This window comes from Siphateles boraxobius, unplaced genomic scaffold, assembly GCF_051911475.1.
Source record: "Siphateles boraxobius isolate OS27281-9 unplaced genomic scaffold, OSU_SipBor_1 5, whole genome shotgun sequence".
Classification (NCBI taxonomy): Eukaryota; Metazoa; Chordata; class Actinopteri; order Cypriniformes; family Leuciscidae; genus Siphateles; species Siphateles boraxobius.
Window position 1 is genome coordinate 16,344,538 of NW_027509141.1, and position 15,461 is coordinate 16,359,998.

Consider the following 15,461-nt stretch of genomic DNA (forward strand, 5'->3'; position numbering starts at 1 on the left):
GCATAGGTTATATTTTTGAAGTGTTCGTCTTGTTGCCAAAACATTTGTTTTGTACACTCGAATGGATTATAAGAATAAACAGGTAAGATTCTAAAATTGTTTCTCATCCATACAATGGCAGTGCATCACAGAATCTTCCATGCGTCAGTTTTCAGGTGGTGTACGATAGGGTTTGATAAAAAATAAACTGAAATTGAATGTATTGTTTTTCAAAAATCCTGACCTTGGCCTTCTGTGAACGACCGCGCATTCATGAGACTCTATTAGTGCCGCAGTTCACTCCGACTCGCCCAGGAAATCGCACACACACAGTTGTACACAGAAGACCAGTCTAGGCTCAAAGCTGCTTGTAGGAATGGTTTTCTGTGCGGACGTGTTGAGTTTAATGAGCTAATAAAATATTTTGTCTAATTCTTTTTTTTGTGGCAAGTAGCCGTGTAATAAGTAGGACCCTGACATTGTTGCAGGTTTACTTTGTGGTAACAACCAGCTGCATCTACATTATTCCTTATATTTATGTTTTTATTGAGGCTCAATCACAGTAGATGTTATTTACCAGCATTTTGAATGCGTTTATTTTATTTCAGCCTCCGCCCTCGGACTTCATCCAGCTCCTCTCAGCCCGAGCGTGCTGTGAGCCCACTAGTGGTGAGCAGCACACACAGCCTAGAGGCCATGCCACGCTTCGCCCTGTCCACCGATGATGAGGGTAAGTTGACTAAAAAATTACCGCATTTTAGAGTTTTTTGTTACCAATTTATTGCCCTTCACAATATTCAAAACACTGGTGGCCTAGTAGTGGATACGTTCCGGCCACATAAAGATGGGAAATGAGGGTTCGATATGTCATGTTCCAATCCTGTTGTCCCCTCATTTCCTTCTCTATTTTTGTCTTTCTATAAAATGTCAAAAAGCACCCATCAAAGAAAATCTCTTGCTATTATGCAAATTCATACAGAATTATATACTATGGTAAATGTGTCCCCTAGCAATCAAATTCAAGTCCTTGTAAATTATAATAATGTTGTGCTTCATTCACTGGATGGAGTTTTATTTTGATGCAAACCTTTTAATTCTGCAGCTGAAGTTGTTGTATCCAGCCTGCGACGACTCCGACTTCGTAGCAACAGCACAGGAACGAAACACTCGTCGCCAAGGGAACAAGGGACTCCGCAGTGCTTTGGAAACCAGCTGGAAGCGCCTGACAGACAGCGACTTTCACCAGGACGCAAGGTCCCCAAGTCTGCATCAGTGTCTACCCTCTCGCTCATCATCACGCCAGGTCAGACCCCAAACATGGTTACCATAGCACCTCTAAAAAAAATTTAAAAAAGGTGGTTCTCTTCATATCTAGAGAGTGGATTTATAGATTTTATGTTAGTGTCATGGTTTTGTTTCAGATGCATAAAAAAAATTTTTGTGACATTTTTCTTCCTTTTGCCCAGACGACGGGAGTTGCGGACTGCAGGCGCGCTCCATTTCCCCTCGATCGTTTTCCTCTAATCCATCATCCCGAGACTCCTCCCCCAATCGAGACCTGTCACTCAGTGTCAGCAGGCTCCGCCCCCCAATCATCATCCACAGCTCTGGGAAGAAATACGGCTTCACCCTGCAGACCATTCGTGTTTACATGGGGACCAGTGACATTTACACCATAAACCACATGGTCTCGGTGAGCAGAGAATCACTTCTAAAGCCTCTTATCGGAACAAACTCGGTTTACACCTGGTTTTAAGTTACATTTTGCTAGATCGGATCACAAGTAGACAAGGGAGACACATTCCCGTTTACTCCTGGTGTTTCAATCTGTCTCTTCTGTCCACTTTCAACCTCTTCTGTCCTGATTTGTTCGAGAAGAGGGTACATGTATGTTTTTTTTTTTTTGATCTTTCTAACTAACTGGCAAAATAAGCACACTCAATTTACAAATGAACTTGAAAGGAAACAGAAAAACATACGGGGAGCATCAGCTTCCGTTTCTGCTCTGATAGTTGCAAGACCACGCCGAATACTGAGAGTGTGTTAGAAATCAGGAATGACGAGAAAACATTGTGCTTTGTACGGTTTTCGTCTTCCAACCAAACTTTGTTCTCCAGCCGACAGAGTTTAAATCCAGTCTGGCTAGTGCACTTCCCATAATGCCATAATGTTTACGCGTTAGGTCAGTAGACGGAGAGAAGGCGGCCTTTCGTGGCTGTTCGAACACATTTGATCACATGAGCGTTTACACTAGAAAATCAATCCAGTCAAATGTGTTTTCAACTACATCATCCACTTGTGATCCTATCGACCAAAACGCATCTTAATACCAGGTGTAAACGACCTCAGACATTGAGTTTTAAAGATGGACGGTTCAGTCTGTTTATTCTGATTCCTTCTGTTGTTTTCCTGTCAGAGAGTGGAGGAGAGCAGCCCTGGCCATGAGGCTGGACTGCGAGCAGGTGATCTGATCACTCATGTGAATGGAGAGTCTGTGCAGGGTCTAGTGCACACAGAGATGATGGAACTTCTCTTGAAGGTATTTGAACAGGAGCATGAAGGGATTCCCTGAACCATTGTTTAATATTCTGAACTAGACCAAAATGTCAGTTGAGGGATTTCACACAAAAAAAACCCAACATTTTGAAACCCTTACTTGAAGCTGCACTTGATAGTGAATTTATTTTTATTTATTTTAACCATGTTTGTATGCCTAAAACACATTTAACCATGGTAAAATCACTTTATTCAAAGCCTCAAGTGGCTTTTTAGTTTTATTAAATTGTGGCAACAGCAATATGATAATAGATGGCAATGTTTTTAAAATAATGAATTAAATGCAGTTAATAATATATAATAAATGCTCATAACATTACTAGTTGAAATACATTTTGACAAAAATAATTTCTAATAGTAATAATACAGTTCAAACTATTGAGAAGAATGATTAAAGATATCTGCAATTTTATTGACTAGCCAAACATTTCTACTAGAACTAATTGCATGTTACTAGCTCAAATTGAGTTATAGATAATAACTCCCTTTAAATGTAATTAGAAAAAATACATGTTCTAATAATAACTTGTCAAAATTGCCTTACAGGTATCTAAAATAGTAGTTTTGACTAGACATTATTGAATGTTTTAGTTATCTGTAAGGCAATTATGACTAGTAATAATTCATATGGCAGGTATTGACAATGTAATTTTTGGATTAGTAAAAAAAATATCTAAGATTTATTTTACTGTCTAATTCAATTTGGACCTGTAAAATTAAATTATTTGTAGTGAAAATGTAATTAACTAGTCAAAATAAAATTGCAGATGCCTTAACACAAAATTGTATTCTGACTAGTTAGGGGAGATTAATAGATCATCTTTTGTGTAATAGATTTATTTTGTGTAATTTGTCAACTAGCTTCATCTACTTTCATTTGGTCTTTTTAATATACAGAGCGGTAACCAGGTGTCCCTGCAGACTATTGCGCTAGAGGACACATCTATAAAGATTGGGCCGGCACGCAAGAGCAGCTGTAAAGGAAAGATGGCCCGCCGCAGTAAGAGGAGCAAATGGAGGGACAATCAGGACCGGTCAGAAAACTCTTGTTTTAAAGCTCTCATATTATTTTACATCATTACATTACATCATTAGTGGTTGATTTTTTTTAATGGCTGATCCCAATACTCAGTGCAGGGTAGACTGTGGAAGCTATAAGCCCTCTGCATACATAATGCAATTTAATGAGCGCAAATTAGATGCACGTATAATTGTTGAAATTGAATTAACATTTATTTTACAATTTACTCAACAAAAAATGTTTAATTATCCATTGAAATGGTTACTGGCTGATATATTTGTCTATCGCTAATGTTAGTAAGAAAATTCAGTTTGATTCCGCTTGCAAGAGTTTATCATTCATCGATGTTTGCCGTTACCCTGAATGATCTCTCTTGTTCACCCAGGAGGCGCTGCATGCTGAAGAAGCTGTCCAAACAGAGCACCGTCATGCACAGCAGCCGTAGTTTCTCCTCCGGCCTCCATCACTCGGTGTCCTCCAGCGAGAGTCTGCCAGGCTCTCCCACCCACAGCCTTTCCTCCGGACCCACAACACCCTGCCGGAGCCCCGTCCCCGACCACACCGCTGGTATGACCCCACTTCTAGATAGAAAACATGAAACTATTTTTCAACCAGTACTTAATCAGTTTAAGTTGGAGAATGTAAATTAATAAAATAATATAAAATTCTTAAAATATTTATTTTTAAACAGTTGTTATTATATTATAAAATGAAGAAATATTTAAAATATTTAAGGACTGGGTGTGAAAATCTTGATTTCTCAATTTTATTCGATTCTCATTTTGATGAACCCAATATTGATTCTTAATTCCCAAAATCTATCTTTTAGTCTATGCTCTTTTCAGTTGATGCATGAGCACAACTTCACGAAATATTGTTTGTAACGCACCTCCCATCCAATAAATCGCAATAAGTTTGTTACTTTTTTATATATAAAATGGACAGAATTTAAACACTGATACTTCATCACAAATGTCATGATTAAGTATTGTTGTGGTGCTCTTTAATGTGGTGTGACGGATTGCTGTAGCCTCAGTTCAAGCGAAGCAGCAGCACGAAGCACATGTGAACCAATTATCTTTTTACTACTAGTTATACCATAACAAAGATAAATGAACAGCTGAAGGTATGTTGAAAGATACAGTACGACTTACAGAAATGTATCATGTAATTGCTCAATAAATGTTTCGGAAAGATTTCAAAACAGCTTGTAAACAATGCCACGCAACGCAATCAATGTTCAAGCTTGTGAATCAAAATCGAATTGTGAAATGTGTGTCAATACCCAGCGCTAATATTTCACTTAATTCAATCAGAAAATGCCAAAAAAAACTTTTGTTGATTGTAAATATTGTTATAATATATTATAATATATTAAATATGTAGTTTATTAATTATATTGTTAAAACTGTCACAAAACATTGCAATCTGTTCAGAAGCCAGCCTGCCCCAGAACGTCTCTCCATGCTCCAGCTCTCCCAGTTCACCAGCGGTCCAGATGCGGCCCAGCTCGCTGCACGGCCTTGGCTCTAAACTTGGCAACCAACGCTACACTAAAGTGGGGAGAAGGAAGTCCACCAGCAGTATCCCACCATCACCTCTGGCCTGCACCTCCTCGCCACAGGCCCTGTCCCCCCAGCGCTCCCCCTCACCCCTACCCAGCATCTCCAAAACCCTCCACTCCTTCCACGGCAAGACCCTCTCGCCACCCACGATCATTCGGCATGTGGTCAGACCCCGCAGTGCAGAACCTCCACGTTCCCCTCTGCTGAAGAGGGTCCAGTCTGCGGAGAAACTCTCAGGGGCCTTATTTGCTGACAAAAAGCCCCACGCGCCCCGCAGACACACGTTGGAAGTCCCCCACTGCGAGGTGGATGTACTGGGAGATACTGAGGCAGAGGTGGCCTGTGGTGCAACATATTCGCTGGATCACGGCAGGCTGGGTGGGTACTTTTGCGGCCAGAGAATGAGGGACTGGCCCGGTGACCGAATGGAGCAGATCGTTGTAATGCGCAAGCTGAATCTCTCCGAACGCCGAGATTCCTTCAAGAAGCAGGAAGCCGTTCAGGAAGTGAGCTTTGACGAACCAGATGACCGGGCCGCCCAGATTCCCGCTCAGTCAGCCAAGCAGACGATGGGCGAAACGCAGTCGGAGGAGGAGTGCATGGTGAGGAGGAGTCCGCTGGTCCCTCAGATCGCCGTGCAAGGATCCGAGAGCGAGGAAGCAGACGATTGGAGGCTTTGTTCGGATGAAGACGAGGAAGAGATTGAGGAAAACGTGTCACATACTCAAAGTCAAGCTGTACCTCATGCTGACTGTGCTGCCAAAGACACCCAACGCTCCTCAGCAACTACACAGGAAGCCGGTGAGACGACTGCAGACGCAGCAAAGCCAGAAAAGCGTCAGTCCAGAATAAAGCTAATAGAAAGAGAGATAAATGAGTAAAGGACTGTCATCCCCGTGGGCTTCACGATACACCCGGCGTGAGACATTTGTTGCCACGCGGAATTCAAACAATTACTAAGTGGAGTATTTTATTGGTGTGTAAATGGAAGTAAGATAGTCTTATGCAGGGAATATTTATGCTTTTTTTTTAATTTATAGTGTACTGGAGATGTGCTGTTGGCCAAAAAAAGAAGAAGAAAACTTAAGTTTCTAGTACATTTTTCTCACCTTCTGTGAATGGGTTGAGGGGATTTGAATGACTTGATTTTTTTTCTATGAAAATGTGCAAAAGCTTCGAATCCATTTCATCCTCCAAGAGCTTTTCATTTTTGCACCGACATTGTGTGTGATTTTAAAAGCTGCAGGTTCAAATGATATTTGAATGGAATTGTATTCATGTGTTATTCCACAATCTCTAAGGGTTTACAGAGTGTTTGAAATGATCCGTGTGAAAGAAAAATAGAACTCTGTTTGTGTCGACCATTTGGGCTTCAACTGTGGGAACACCCCACAAGTCATTTGAAATGAAGTTACATGTTGGTCAAGGTGTCAAAATCAATTGTCTATGTGAATTTTATGCATCAAACCAAATAGTTAAGTTTTACACCTTGTTTTATTTGACCATTTTGTAAAGATGAATTTAGATTTAGAACATTTTAAATTAAATTCATTTCCAGATACTGTTTAATTACATTAAGCTAAATTGAATTAATGAATTTATAAAAATTTGTTCTTTACTTTAATATCTGAAAACCAAACATGATCCCCTTTCTGGGTTCAATTTTAAGGTAAAACTATTCATGTATTTTCACAGTTCCCACAATTTGTTTTTGCACGTTTTTTTTTTGTTTTTTGTTTGTTTTTTACTTAAATATTGTTCTTGTACTTTTCTTTTTCACCCAGCTTTGTTCAGTTTACCTGCAACCTAAAACATCTCAGATTTTCACAGGTGCTAAAATGAATGGGCTCACAGACACACCTGAAATATTTGAAGAAATAGTTAAGCATGCAGTCACACACCTCACACTAGCCGGAACTCATTTGCTTGTGCACTTAAACAAGAAATCACTGAGTAACGAACCACGTCGTCATGAGTTTTTTGACCATTGGCCTGTTGTGAGTGCTCGCAAGTTTTTGTACTTGGAAAAATGTTTACATTTTATATATATTATGGATTTCTACTGTGCGAAGGTAACTTAATCACAAATGTTTGCAGAACTGGAGTCAGTGGGTGGAGGCTTAAGCTAGATTATTGTTTTAAAGTTCGGTGTGATGTCATTGTTAATAGACACTGCACACAACAGACTGGATGTTTTTGTTCATATGCATGACTCTTCCAAGACACTTTTTTTTTTACTTTTAATATGTTGTTATTTGGATCTAATATGACAGTATTTTTATTGCATAGATTCTGCATGAGAAGGTTTAACAGTCAATTGGATGCTATCAGTCAGTCAGGACTTCATTTATATTGGACCTTCAGGAAAAACGACATATGCTTGACCGATCCAAGAAAACATTTCTGTTGTATTTTTGAGGTTTGTTAATTGTGACCTCTCCCTGTAACTTTATGCACCAGGCTACTGTAGTCGTAAACACTCTGTGAGACACAAATTGGTGTAAATTTGAATAGGCTGTATTTTCCTGCCTGTCAGCCGAACGTTTGCATGCTGCATGTTAAGTAAATGCACCGTTCACTTTGGCATGGCAACCTGAGTGCAATGTTTAATGGTCAAGTATAACCCAGCCTTTGAGTTACAGTAATGTTATTAAAAGCTTCATGTTATGCAGACCCAGTTGTGGCATTTTATCCCTCTGTAATCACAGACTTTAGTGGATGAAGTGTTTGTCTTGTGGATGTCAAACCCACTCTTAAACATGTTCAGACGAGACGGGGTCACGATCTACTGTCTACTGATGTTGCATTCGAACTAATGCTTCACAGCACTGAAAATCCAACATCTATATAACCTGCTGTGCTGATGGTTTCTTCCATTTTTCCAGAATTGTCAGGACTTGGTAATTAGTATGTTTGTAAAAAAAGAAAAGAAAAAAAAAGAAATAAATTTTTATAAATATTTTTTAATGTTAACTGTTTGTCTGATGATGTTTTGTAATAAATCATTCACTGGTTATGATGGAATATAAATGACTTTTGTTTTTCTTCATATATTTATATCTATACACACACACACACACACACACAATTCTGGGCAGTAACTGATTACTTGTAACCCTGATTGCTTTATCAGATTCCAAAAATTAAATCTTTGTAATTAGATTATATTACATTTTAAAATATTCATACTTCAGACTAGTTGCATTTTTATTGATTAAATGATTACATGTTATTCTCCCAATGGAAGTACATTACTCATAATTTATTTATTTTACTATATATTTTTATATATTTTAAATTTTCTTTTCTAAAAAAGTCTATACATTCAGAAGCTCCTCCAGATTTGTGGAATTGCACACACAGACCCCAGCCACCGGTTATGTGCCTATCACTGTAAACAGCATTTGATCAGGGATCTACAGAAATCATTTCACTTTATCATTTACATTATTTCACTCTAAGGAGTGTTTTCTCAACATTGCATATCTAATCAGCTCCTGATCAACGCATAAATTATTATTTGAATTAACACTCAGTGAGTCATTAAACCATGCATTACTCTCATTGGAAGGCTGTTGTCTTTCAAATACATTAAAATGTACAAATTCAAACCATTTCATATTTATATGTATGCAAGGATTTCCCAGATTCCACCAATAGCTCTGCCAACTCTCATGAAGCACTGCGAATGACATAATCAAGCTGATCTCCCTAGCTTTCAAAATACTTAAATATTTGTATATATATATATATATGCATATTTTGCAGTGCTTCATGGGATTGTTGTTAAAGGTATAGTTCACCCAAAAATTCTGTCATAATTTACTCACCCTCATATCATCTTCGAAACACTAATTAAGATCTTTTTGATTCATCTGAGAGCTTTTTTTCTCTCTTTATTGACAATCTACGTAATTAGATGATTGTACCAATTTGACACTTCAAAAATTTTAAAAAGAGATTGTAAAAATAATCCATATGAATTGAGCGGTTTAGTTTAGTAAATTTTACCAAATTTTCAGAAGAGACTTTTTATGATGTACAGACTGAATTTAGGGTTTTATTCTTCTGTTGAACACAAAATAATATATGTTAAAGAATGTTGGTAATCAGTCAGTTTGCGGTAGCCATTGACTTCCATATTAGGAAATAATTTTTTGGAAGTCCATGGCTACTGTCAGTTACCAACATTCTTTTAAATACCTTATTTTGTGTTCAACAGTAGAACAAAACTGATATAGGCTTGGAACATGAGGGTGAGTAAATGAGGACCAAATTTTTATTTTTGGGTGAACCAGCCCTTTAAAAATTTATTTTCAGATAGAGGATCAGAATGAGGGTTGAAAATAATGTTTTCTCCATATACAGTTGTTAATGAAATTGAAAAAATGAATAATGAAAAATGAAAACCCACATTGCAAATAAGGTTTATTGGAAAAAATGTATAGACTTTCAGCTGTTTGCAATGAACAAATCAAACAAAAGTAATTGAAATAGCTCAACACAGCAAATGTTTCAAGTGGTTTCCCCAAATTCAACTGAAAATGCAACTTTTAATGACTTCTGCAGTCTCAAAATTATTCAATGCTTGCCCTTCATGGCAAGCATCTTTAATACTTCGTAGAACACCCTTTTGCTGTTATGACCTGCTGCAAACGAGATGTATAACCAGACAGCAGCTTCTGTCAGCGTTTCTGAGGAATCTTAGCCCTTTCCTCGTGAACAATGGCCTCCAGTTCAGTAATATTCATGTGTTTGCTTGCTGCAACCGCCGCCTTCAAATTCCACCCGAGATTTTCTATGAGGTTCAAGTCAGCTGACTTTGATGGCAACTGTAGAATCTTCCAGGACTTCTGTAACCAAGTCTGAGTGGAATTTGAGGTATGCTTGGGATCATTGTCCTGAAGGTCCAATGACGCCCAAGCTTCATCTTCCTCACTGATGGCATAACGTTTTCTCCTATTTCCTGATACTTTAATGAATCCATCTAGCCTTCCACACACTGTAGGTTTCCAGTGCCAGAGGATGTAAAGCAGCCGCAGAGCATCACCGAGGCCCACCATGATTAACTGTAGGCAGAGTGTTCATTTCAGCATATGCTTCATTCTTCTTCCTCCAGACATACCGCTGATCCATAGGCACGAGAAGTTCCAGTTTTGTTTCATTGCCTCACAGAACAGAATCCCAAAACTTTTGTGGCTTATTTATATGATTTTGAGCACTTTTCTTGTGCTTTTGGGTCAGTAGTGGTGTATTTCATGGAGTTCTGGCATGCGTTTTACGAACCTTACTGTGCAAGCTAAAACCTCTGCCTGTTGCAACCACGTCTTGCTCCAGGTCATTTGCAGTCACTCAATGGTTTTTCTGAACCTGCCTTCTCAGAAATCTGGTTGCAGCCGCTGAAAGCTTCATTTTTCTGCCTCGTCCATGTAGTGTAACCACTATTCCTTTAACTTGTGAACTATTCTTCCAACGGTGTCTCTAGGAACATTTAGTGCCTTCGCAATCTTTTTGTATCCTGTTCCTTGTTTGTAAAGGGCAATGATATCTTCTCGTAACTTTTTGGACCATTCTTTTGTCTTTTAAGCAATATTTACAACATGCAGTCAAATGATACACCCAACAAACCTAGCCAGTTCAGATATTTCATGTGTTCTAGCTCAAGCACACCTTATTCAACTAATGAAGCCCTTGATTAGTTGCATCAGGTGTGCTTAAGACAACACCTGTTTTGCAGATTTGTGCTGTTTTTTGAGGGACTCTATTCAGGGGGTTGAATAATTTTCAGAAGTTAGTTAAATTTGGGGATTACAACTGTATATTTGTTTTTTGTATACCGGTATGTGTGCAAAAAACTTTAATCTTATAATTGAACCACAAGAAACATTAAAATAATGGGGAAAAAACGTCATTACTACACGCACATGGCATACAGGAATTTTTTTTTTTTTTGCATGAATTATGAATTTGTTAATGATTCATTTGTGCCCACTTTATTAATTTGTTCCCTTGTTTTAATTTAAAAAAAATCGTGGCTATGTTTTCACTAAAACGAGGGAATTAATTAGCACAACGTGGCCACAGTTGATCTAAAACAAGGGGATGAATTAATAAATCATGGGAATGATTTATGGCTCCGTACATTACTGATCTTACCTCATTTTTCTAAACGTAGGCCAATGTACTTCATGAATGAGAGATACACATATTTAACATTCCCCACATGGGAAAAACCTTTAATGGCCTACACAAATGGCTAAAAATGCCAAATATCTGGTGTTCTTTATTGTTGAATCTTTTGGTAAAGTTACCAGATTCTCAATCGAAATTATGTTAATGTTTACCCTGACTTTGTCACATTGTTTGCTTTTGTACGGATTAAACTGTGTACTTTGGCACTGTCCTTTTTCGCCCATTTCAAAACAACTGGTCTCATTTCCACTGCACAAGTATCTATTCATGTTTTGACCAACTAAGAAGATTAGAATAAAACATTTTAAACATGGGAAATCATCCCTGCACCCCTACTCCAGCAACAATAGACAGTATTTACAGGGTTGCCCAGGACAGCGGGATCCTCCCAGACATCACTCTTGATGGGACGGTGGCAAATCTATTGTCCCTCAATTCCAGCGTTGCACTCAACCTGCAGTATGCGACCGTCCAGCAGAGCCTTACCACAGACCAACTGGGAGCTTTAGACACCAACCTGACCTCTGTTTTCGGACAGAATACTAATGTACCTTACGGAGGTGTCGGAGTTGTTGCGCTTGCTTTATCTTTCCTGCTTGAAGCTCTTGTGTCCAGTATTGTTGGTCAGATGGATGGTGTGACCCCAGACCCATTTAAAAAGGCTTTCGGATCAGATAACTCTTCGGAAATCGGCAGCATTGCGAGTGAATACCTCAAACTGGTGTCTAAGAGGGCCAATAACTTTGAGGAAATGGGTGAAATTACTGAACTCTATGACCAAAAGCTGAAATACGCTCTAATCGAGCTCTACGAGAGCATGACTTTGGATCAGCAGCTGAACACGTATAGTATTAAGCAGTGGATCAATGGAGCAGCAATCCACCTGCACATGAGGATTCATGGGATTCGTTTGGCTTCTGTCCCTAAAGGAACAGCGGAATCGCTGCGTTTGTCGTACCGAACAGGTTTGTCGAGGTTAATTCAGCTCTACACTGCTTATTTGAGGCAATACGTAAGAGAGCGGTCCACCATGCAAGGTCCTCCGGTAAAGGCGGGATTCTTAATCGTTGAACCTGGTAAGAAGGTTAGACACCGTGTGATCCACAACAACTGTCAGTCTCAGGCTATTGCCACTGCTGTAGTGTCCCGAATTTTATCTGCACAGAATATTGGAAAGATAGAAAGGTTTTTTGATGAAGCTGGTCAAAACCTAGACCGCTTGCTTCAACAGAGAGACACTTTTGAACCACACAGACAACAGCAGATTAAATCTTAACTGGATGTGGATTTCCTTCTGAGGTGACTTTTGAGCGATTTTTCCTCAAATACTTTGTTGTTTAAACACACTACATTGTTAAACTGCGCCACATGCTATTTTTGTTGAGTTTGATACCATTGCCATGATATGCTAACTACGGTAAGTTCTGGATGTATTAGCATTTCTTAGTGAAACAGCTTACCAGATAATAAATACATAAGCTGATACCAGTATCTTATTGTTGATGTAATATAATTATTAAAGTGCTATTAACCCATTAAACTATGCTAATATAGATTATGCACATCAATTGTAAAACGGCACATCTTTCGAGTCAAGAGGCTGCCTTCCATTAATTCTTGATTGTGTGAATACTGTATTGAAAACTGTCAAGAACATTTATATACTACAGTGATTCATACTATGCTGCTTTACAGTTTTGTTTTGTTTTAATTCGCTTTAGGCTACTATTTTCACAAGTAAGGTGTACTTTCTTAAAACTCTTAGTAGCCTACTAATATCACAACAGATCATCAAAAGTGCACTTTTTTCAAATTTTTTTGCATATTTTCAATTGTGTTAGTACAATACACATAATCACAAAGTATCCTATTCATAACACAAAATAACTGTTTCATTTCTATAAATGTTTATTTCACAGTAGTTGCCTCTTATAATGCCATTACTATCAAACTTTTAATTTTCATCTCTTTTCGTTCAGTTTAATACATTTTTCTATTATTTAATCTAACTGATCTTAATGGTTAATAAATTAATAATTTGGTACATCTATTTCTATAGATAATTTCTAATACGGATAACCAAATGTAATGAATTATTTTTACTGTGTGTGTGTGTGTGTGTGTGTGTGTGTGTGTGTGTGTGTGTGTGTGTGTGTGTGTGTGTGTGTGTGTGTGTGTGTGTGTTATGGGGACAAAATATCACTACAAAGATGGCAATATCTGAAATGCATGTCCTTGTGGGCTGCTTTTAAATCATACTAAGTGAAGTTTGTTGGAAATGTAAAAATATGCCATGTGATACTGTAAACAGATTACCATGGTAGAGACTTCCACATTACTCTAACTTGCCCTTCATCTGTAAAGGTCAACTACCATGTAGAGTCATTATGGTATACAGTGAGAACATTTACTGTATTGCCAGCAAACTGTTCTAGCACAAAACCTCATGGCAGTTTCATGCAGTAACTTCATCACACCTTTTGATAACACACTATAGATACTATTACAAACATTATGGATTCAATTACATAAGTTAGGTTATGTAAGTATTTTTCTGATGTTGCAACTGTGGCCTGTATTACTGTAATTATTTCAGCAACCAGGGTGAATTGAAACATTTATCTTGCATTGTTTGCTGTTGAATTAGTTGATTGTTAAAAGTACTAAATTGAAAGAAGATAATACTGTTGTGTTTCGGTGATTAAACCAATTTTCTCATTACATATTACAATAATCTTGTGTTTGAAACATTGATTATGTACTGAAATGTGTATAACTGTAATAAAACCATTACATCAGGTTTCGAAAGAATGAGCTGTGTTACAAGTGTGATCAGTTTGGGTTTTTTGTACTTAGAGTTTTGAAAATATACACCTTACTTGTAAAAATAGTAGGCTACCAAAGCAAATAAAAAAAACTGTAAGTAAACAGCAAGTGAGCAAGTAAGTGATACTAACTTTGCTTACACAATTTAGCAAATGTCAACTTCACAGAAGCCCTATGTCAGAAACAAATGGTTGTCACAAAAAAAATGTATGTGCTCAATTGAGGCAAATCATTTTTTTTATCCGTAAATTAAGGCATAAACTCATGACTGCTTCAACTGAGGATGTGATTATAACTGGACTCATTGGAATCATCATAAGGGGTTGGTTCCAATATTTTTAATAAACTGTTACAATTATCCCCACCCCAAACAGCCATAACTGTTTTAGCATGTGGGTTAAAGTTAGCATGAATGCAAAGCATCAAATTAAACTAAACGGCTATTTAAAGTTTTGTGGTGAAAATCAAGCTTTTAATGTTGTTTATAATGACTATGTGGTGTTTTTAATTTGCTTTAAGACAAACCATGTGCAACTTCATAAGTGAACACCATTGCTGAGTATTTTCTCCTTAAAACTGCAGTGAACCAAAGACAGTCTCAAAAACGCGGTTTGAAATCTCTGGTGTTTAACTTGTAACCAATCAGACCAATGTGTGATCATCAATGAGTGAATCTCTGAGCTGGTGTGAGTGAGTGGAGGCGGGGCTAATCTGCATATTCATAGAACCACATATACTAAATGAGGTAAGGGTGTAGAGTTACATTCAAGCTATTTTAAGTCATGAAGAATTGTTTTTCAAGGGGAAAAGAAAATGTTTAAATGTATAATTTTGGTGATTAAAGATTCATTTTAAGGGATAAAATTATTGACTACAGGGGGACTTTAAAGTTAATCTATGTCAAATTTCTGATTTAAGTGAATTTACTAAGGCTGATCTGAATGATCTGTCCTGTTAGAATGGGGCTAGAATTGTTCTCTATTGATTGCCATTCAAAAATATGATAAAAAGATTTTACAAGCAACATATGAATTGCAAATATTGAATTACATTATAAAGTGCATGTTTTACCACAGTCAGATGTTTGGAGGGATATTAAAAGCACAAACTGGACTCTAAAACTTTTATGTTTTCACTGTCTGCTGCATTTGTATTCACAGCTCATGACAGTCAATAATGAAGGGTTTGGGATTGTTCAGGTTTTTGTGGTGCCACCTTTAAATCAGTGTTGTCATGACGTCATTTCCTCTGGCTGCAGAGCGATTAATCATGACATCTCAGGCTGCTATTTTGTTTAATCTTTTTATTTAATAGTACATAAA

At 37.7% G+C, this 15,461-nt stretch overlaps 1 protein-coding gene across 4 annotated transcripts in view; it reads left to right on the forward strand.

Moving 5' to 3' along the window:
* Positions 1–8,145, forward strand: part of mast3b (microtubule associated serine/threonine kinase 3b) — a 47,089-nt gene extending 38,944 nt beyond the window's left edge. For all 4 annotated transcript variants that reach the window (XM_077202920.1, XM_077202921.1, XM_077202923.1 and 1 more), the window contains 7 exons: positions 588–709; positions 1,082–1,282; positions 1,446–1,672; positions 2,396–2,518; positions 3,433–3,569; positions 3,942–4,123; positions 4,993–8,145. In XM_077202920.1, coding sequence (XP_077059035.1) covers positions 588–709; positions 1,082–1,282; positions 1,446–1,672; positions 2,396–2,518; positions 3,433–3,569; positions 3,942–4,123; positions 4,993–6,002 — 2,002 coding nt within the window. In that variant the 3' untranslated portion in view covers positions 6,003–8,145. The remainder of the gene's footprint in view (positions 1–587; positions 710–1,081; positions 1,283–1,445; positions 1,673–2,395; positions 2,519–3,432; positions 3,570–3,941; positions 4,124–4,992) is intronic.
* The last annotated feature ends 7,316 nt before the right edge of the window (positions 8,146–15,461 follow it).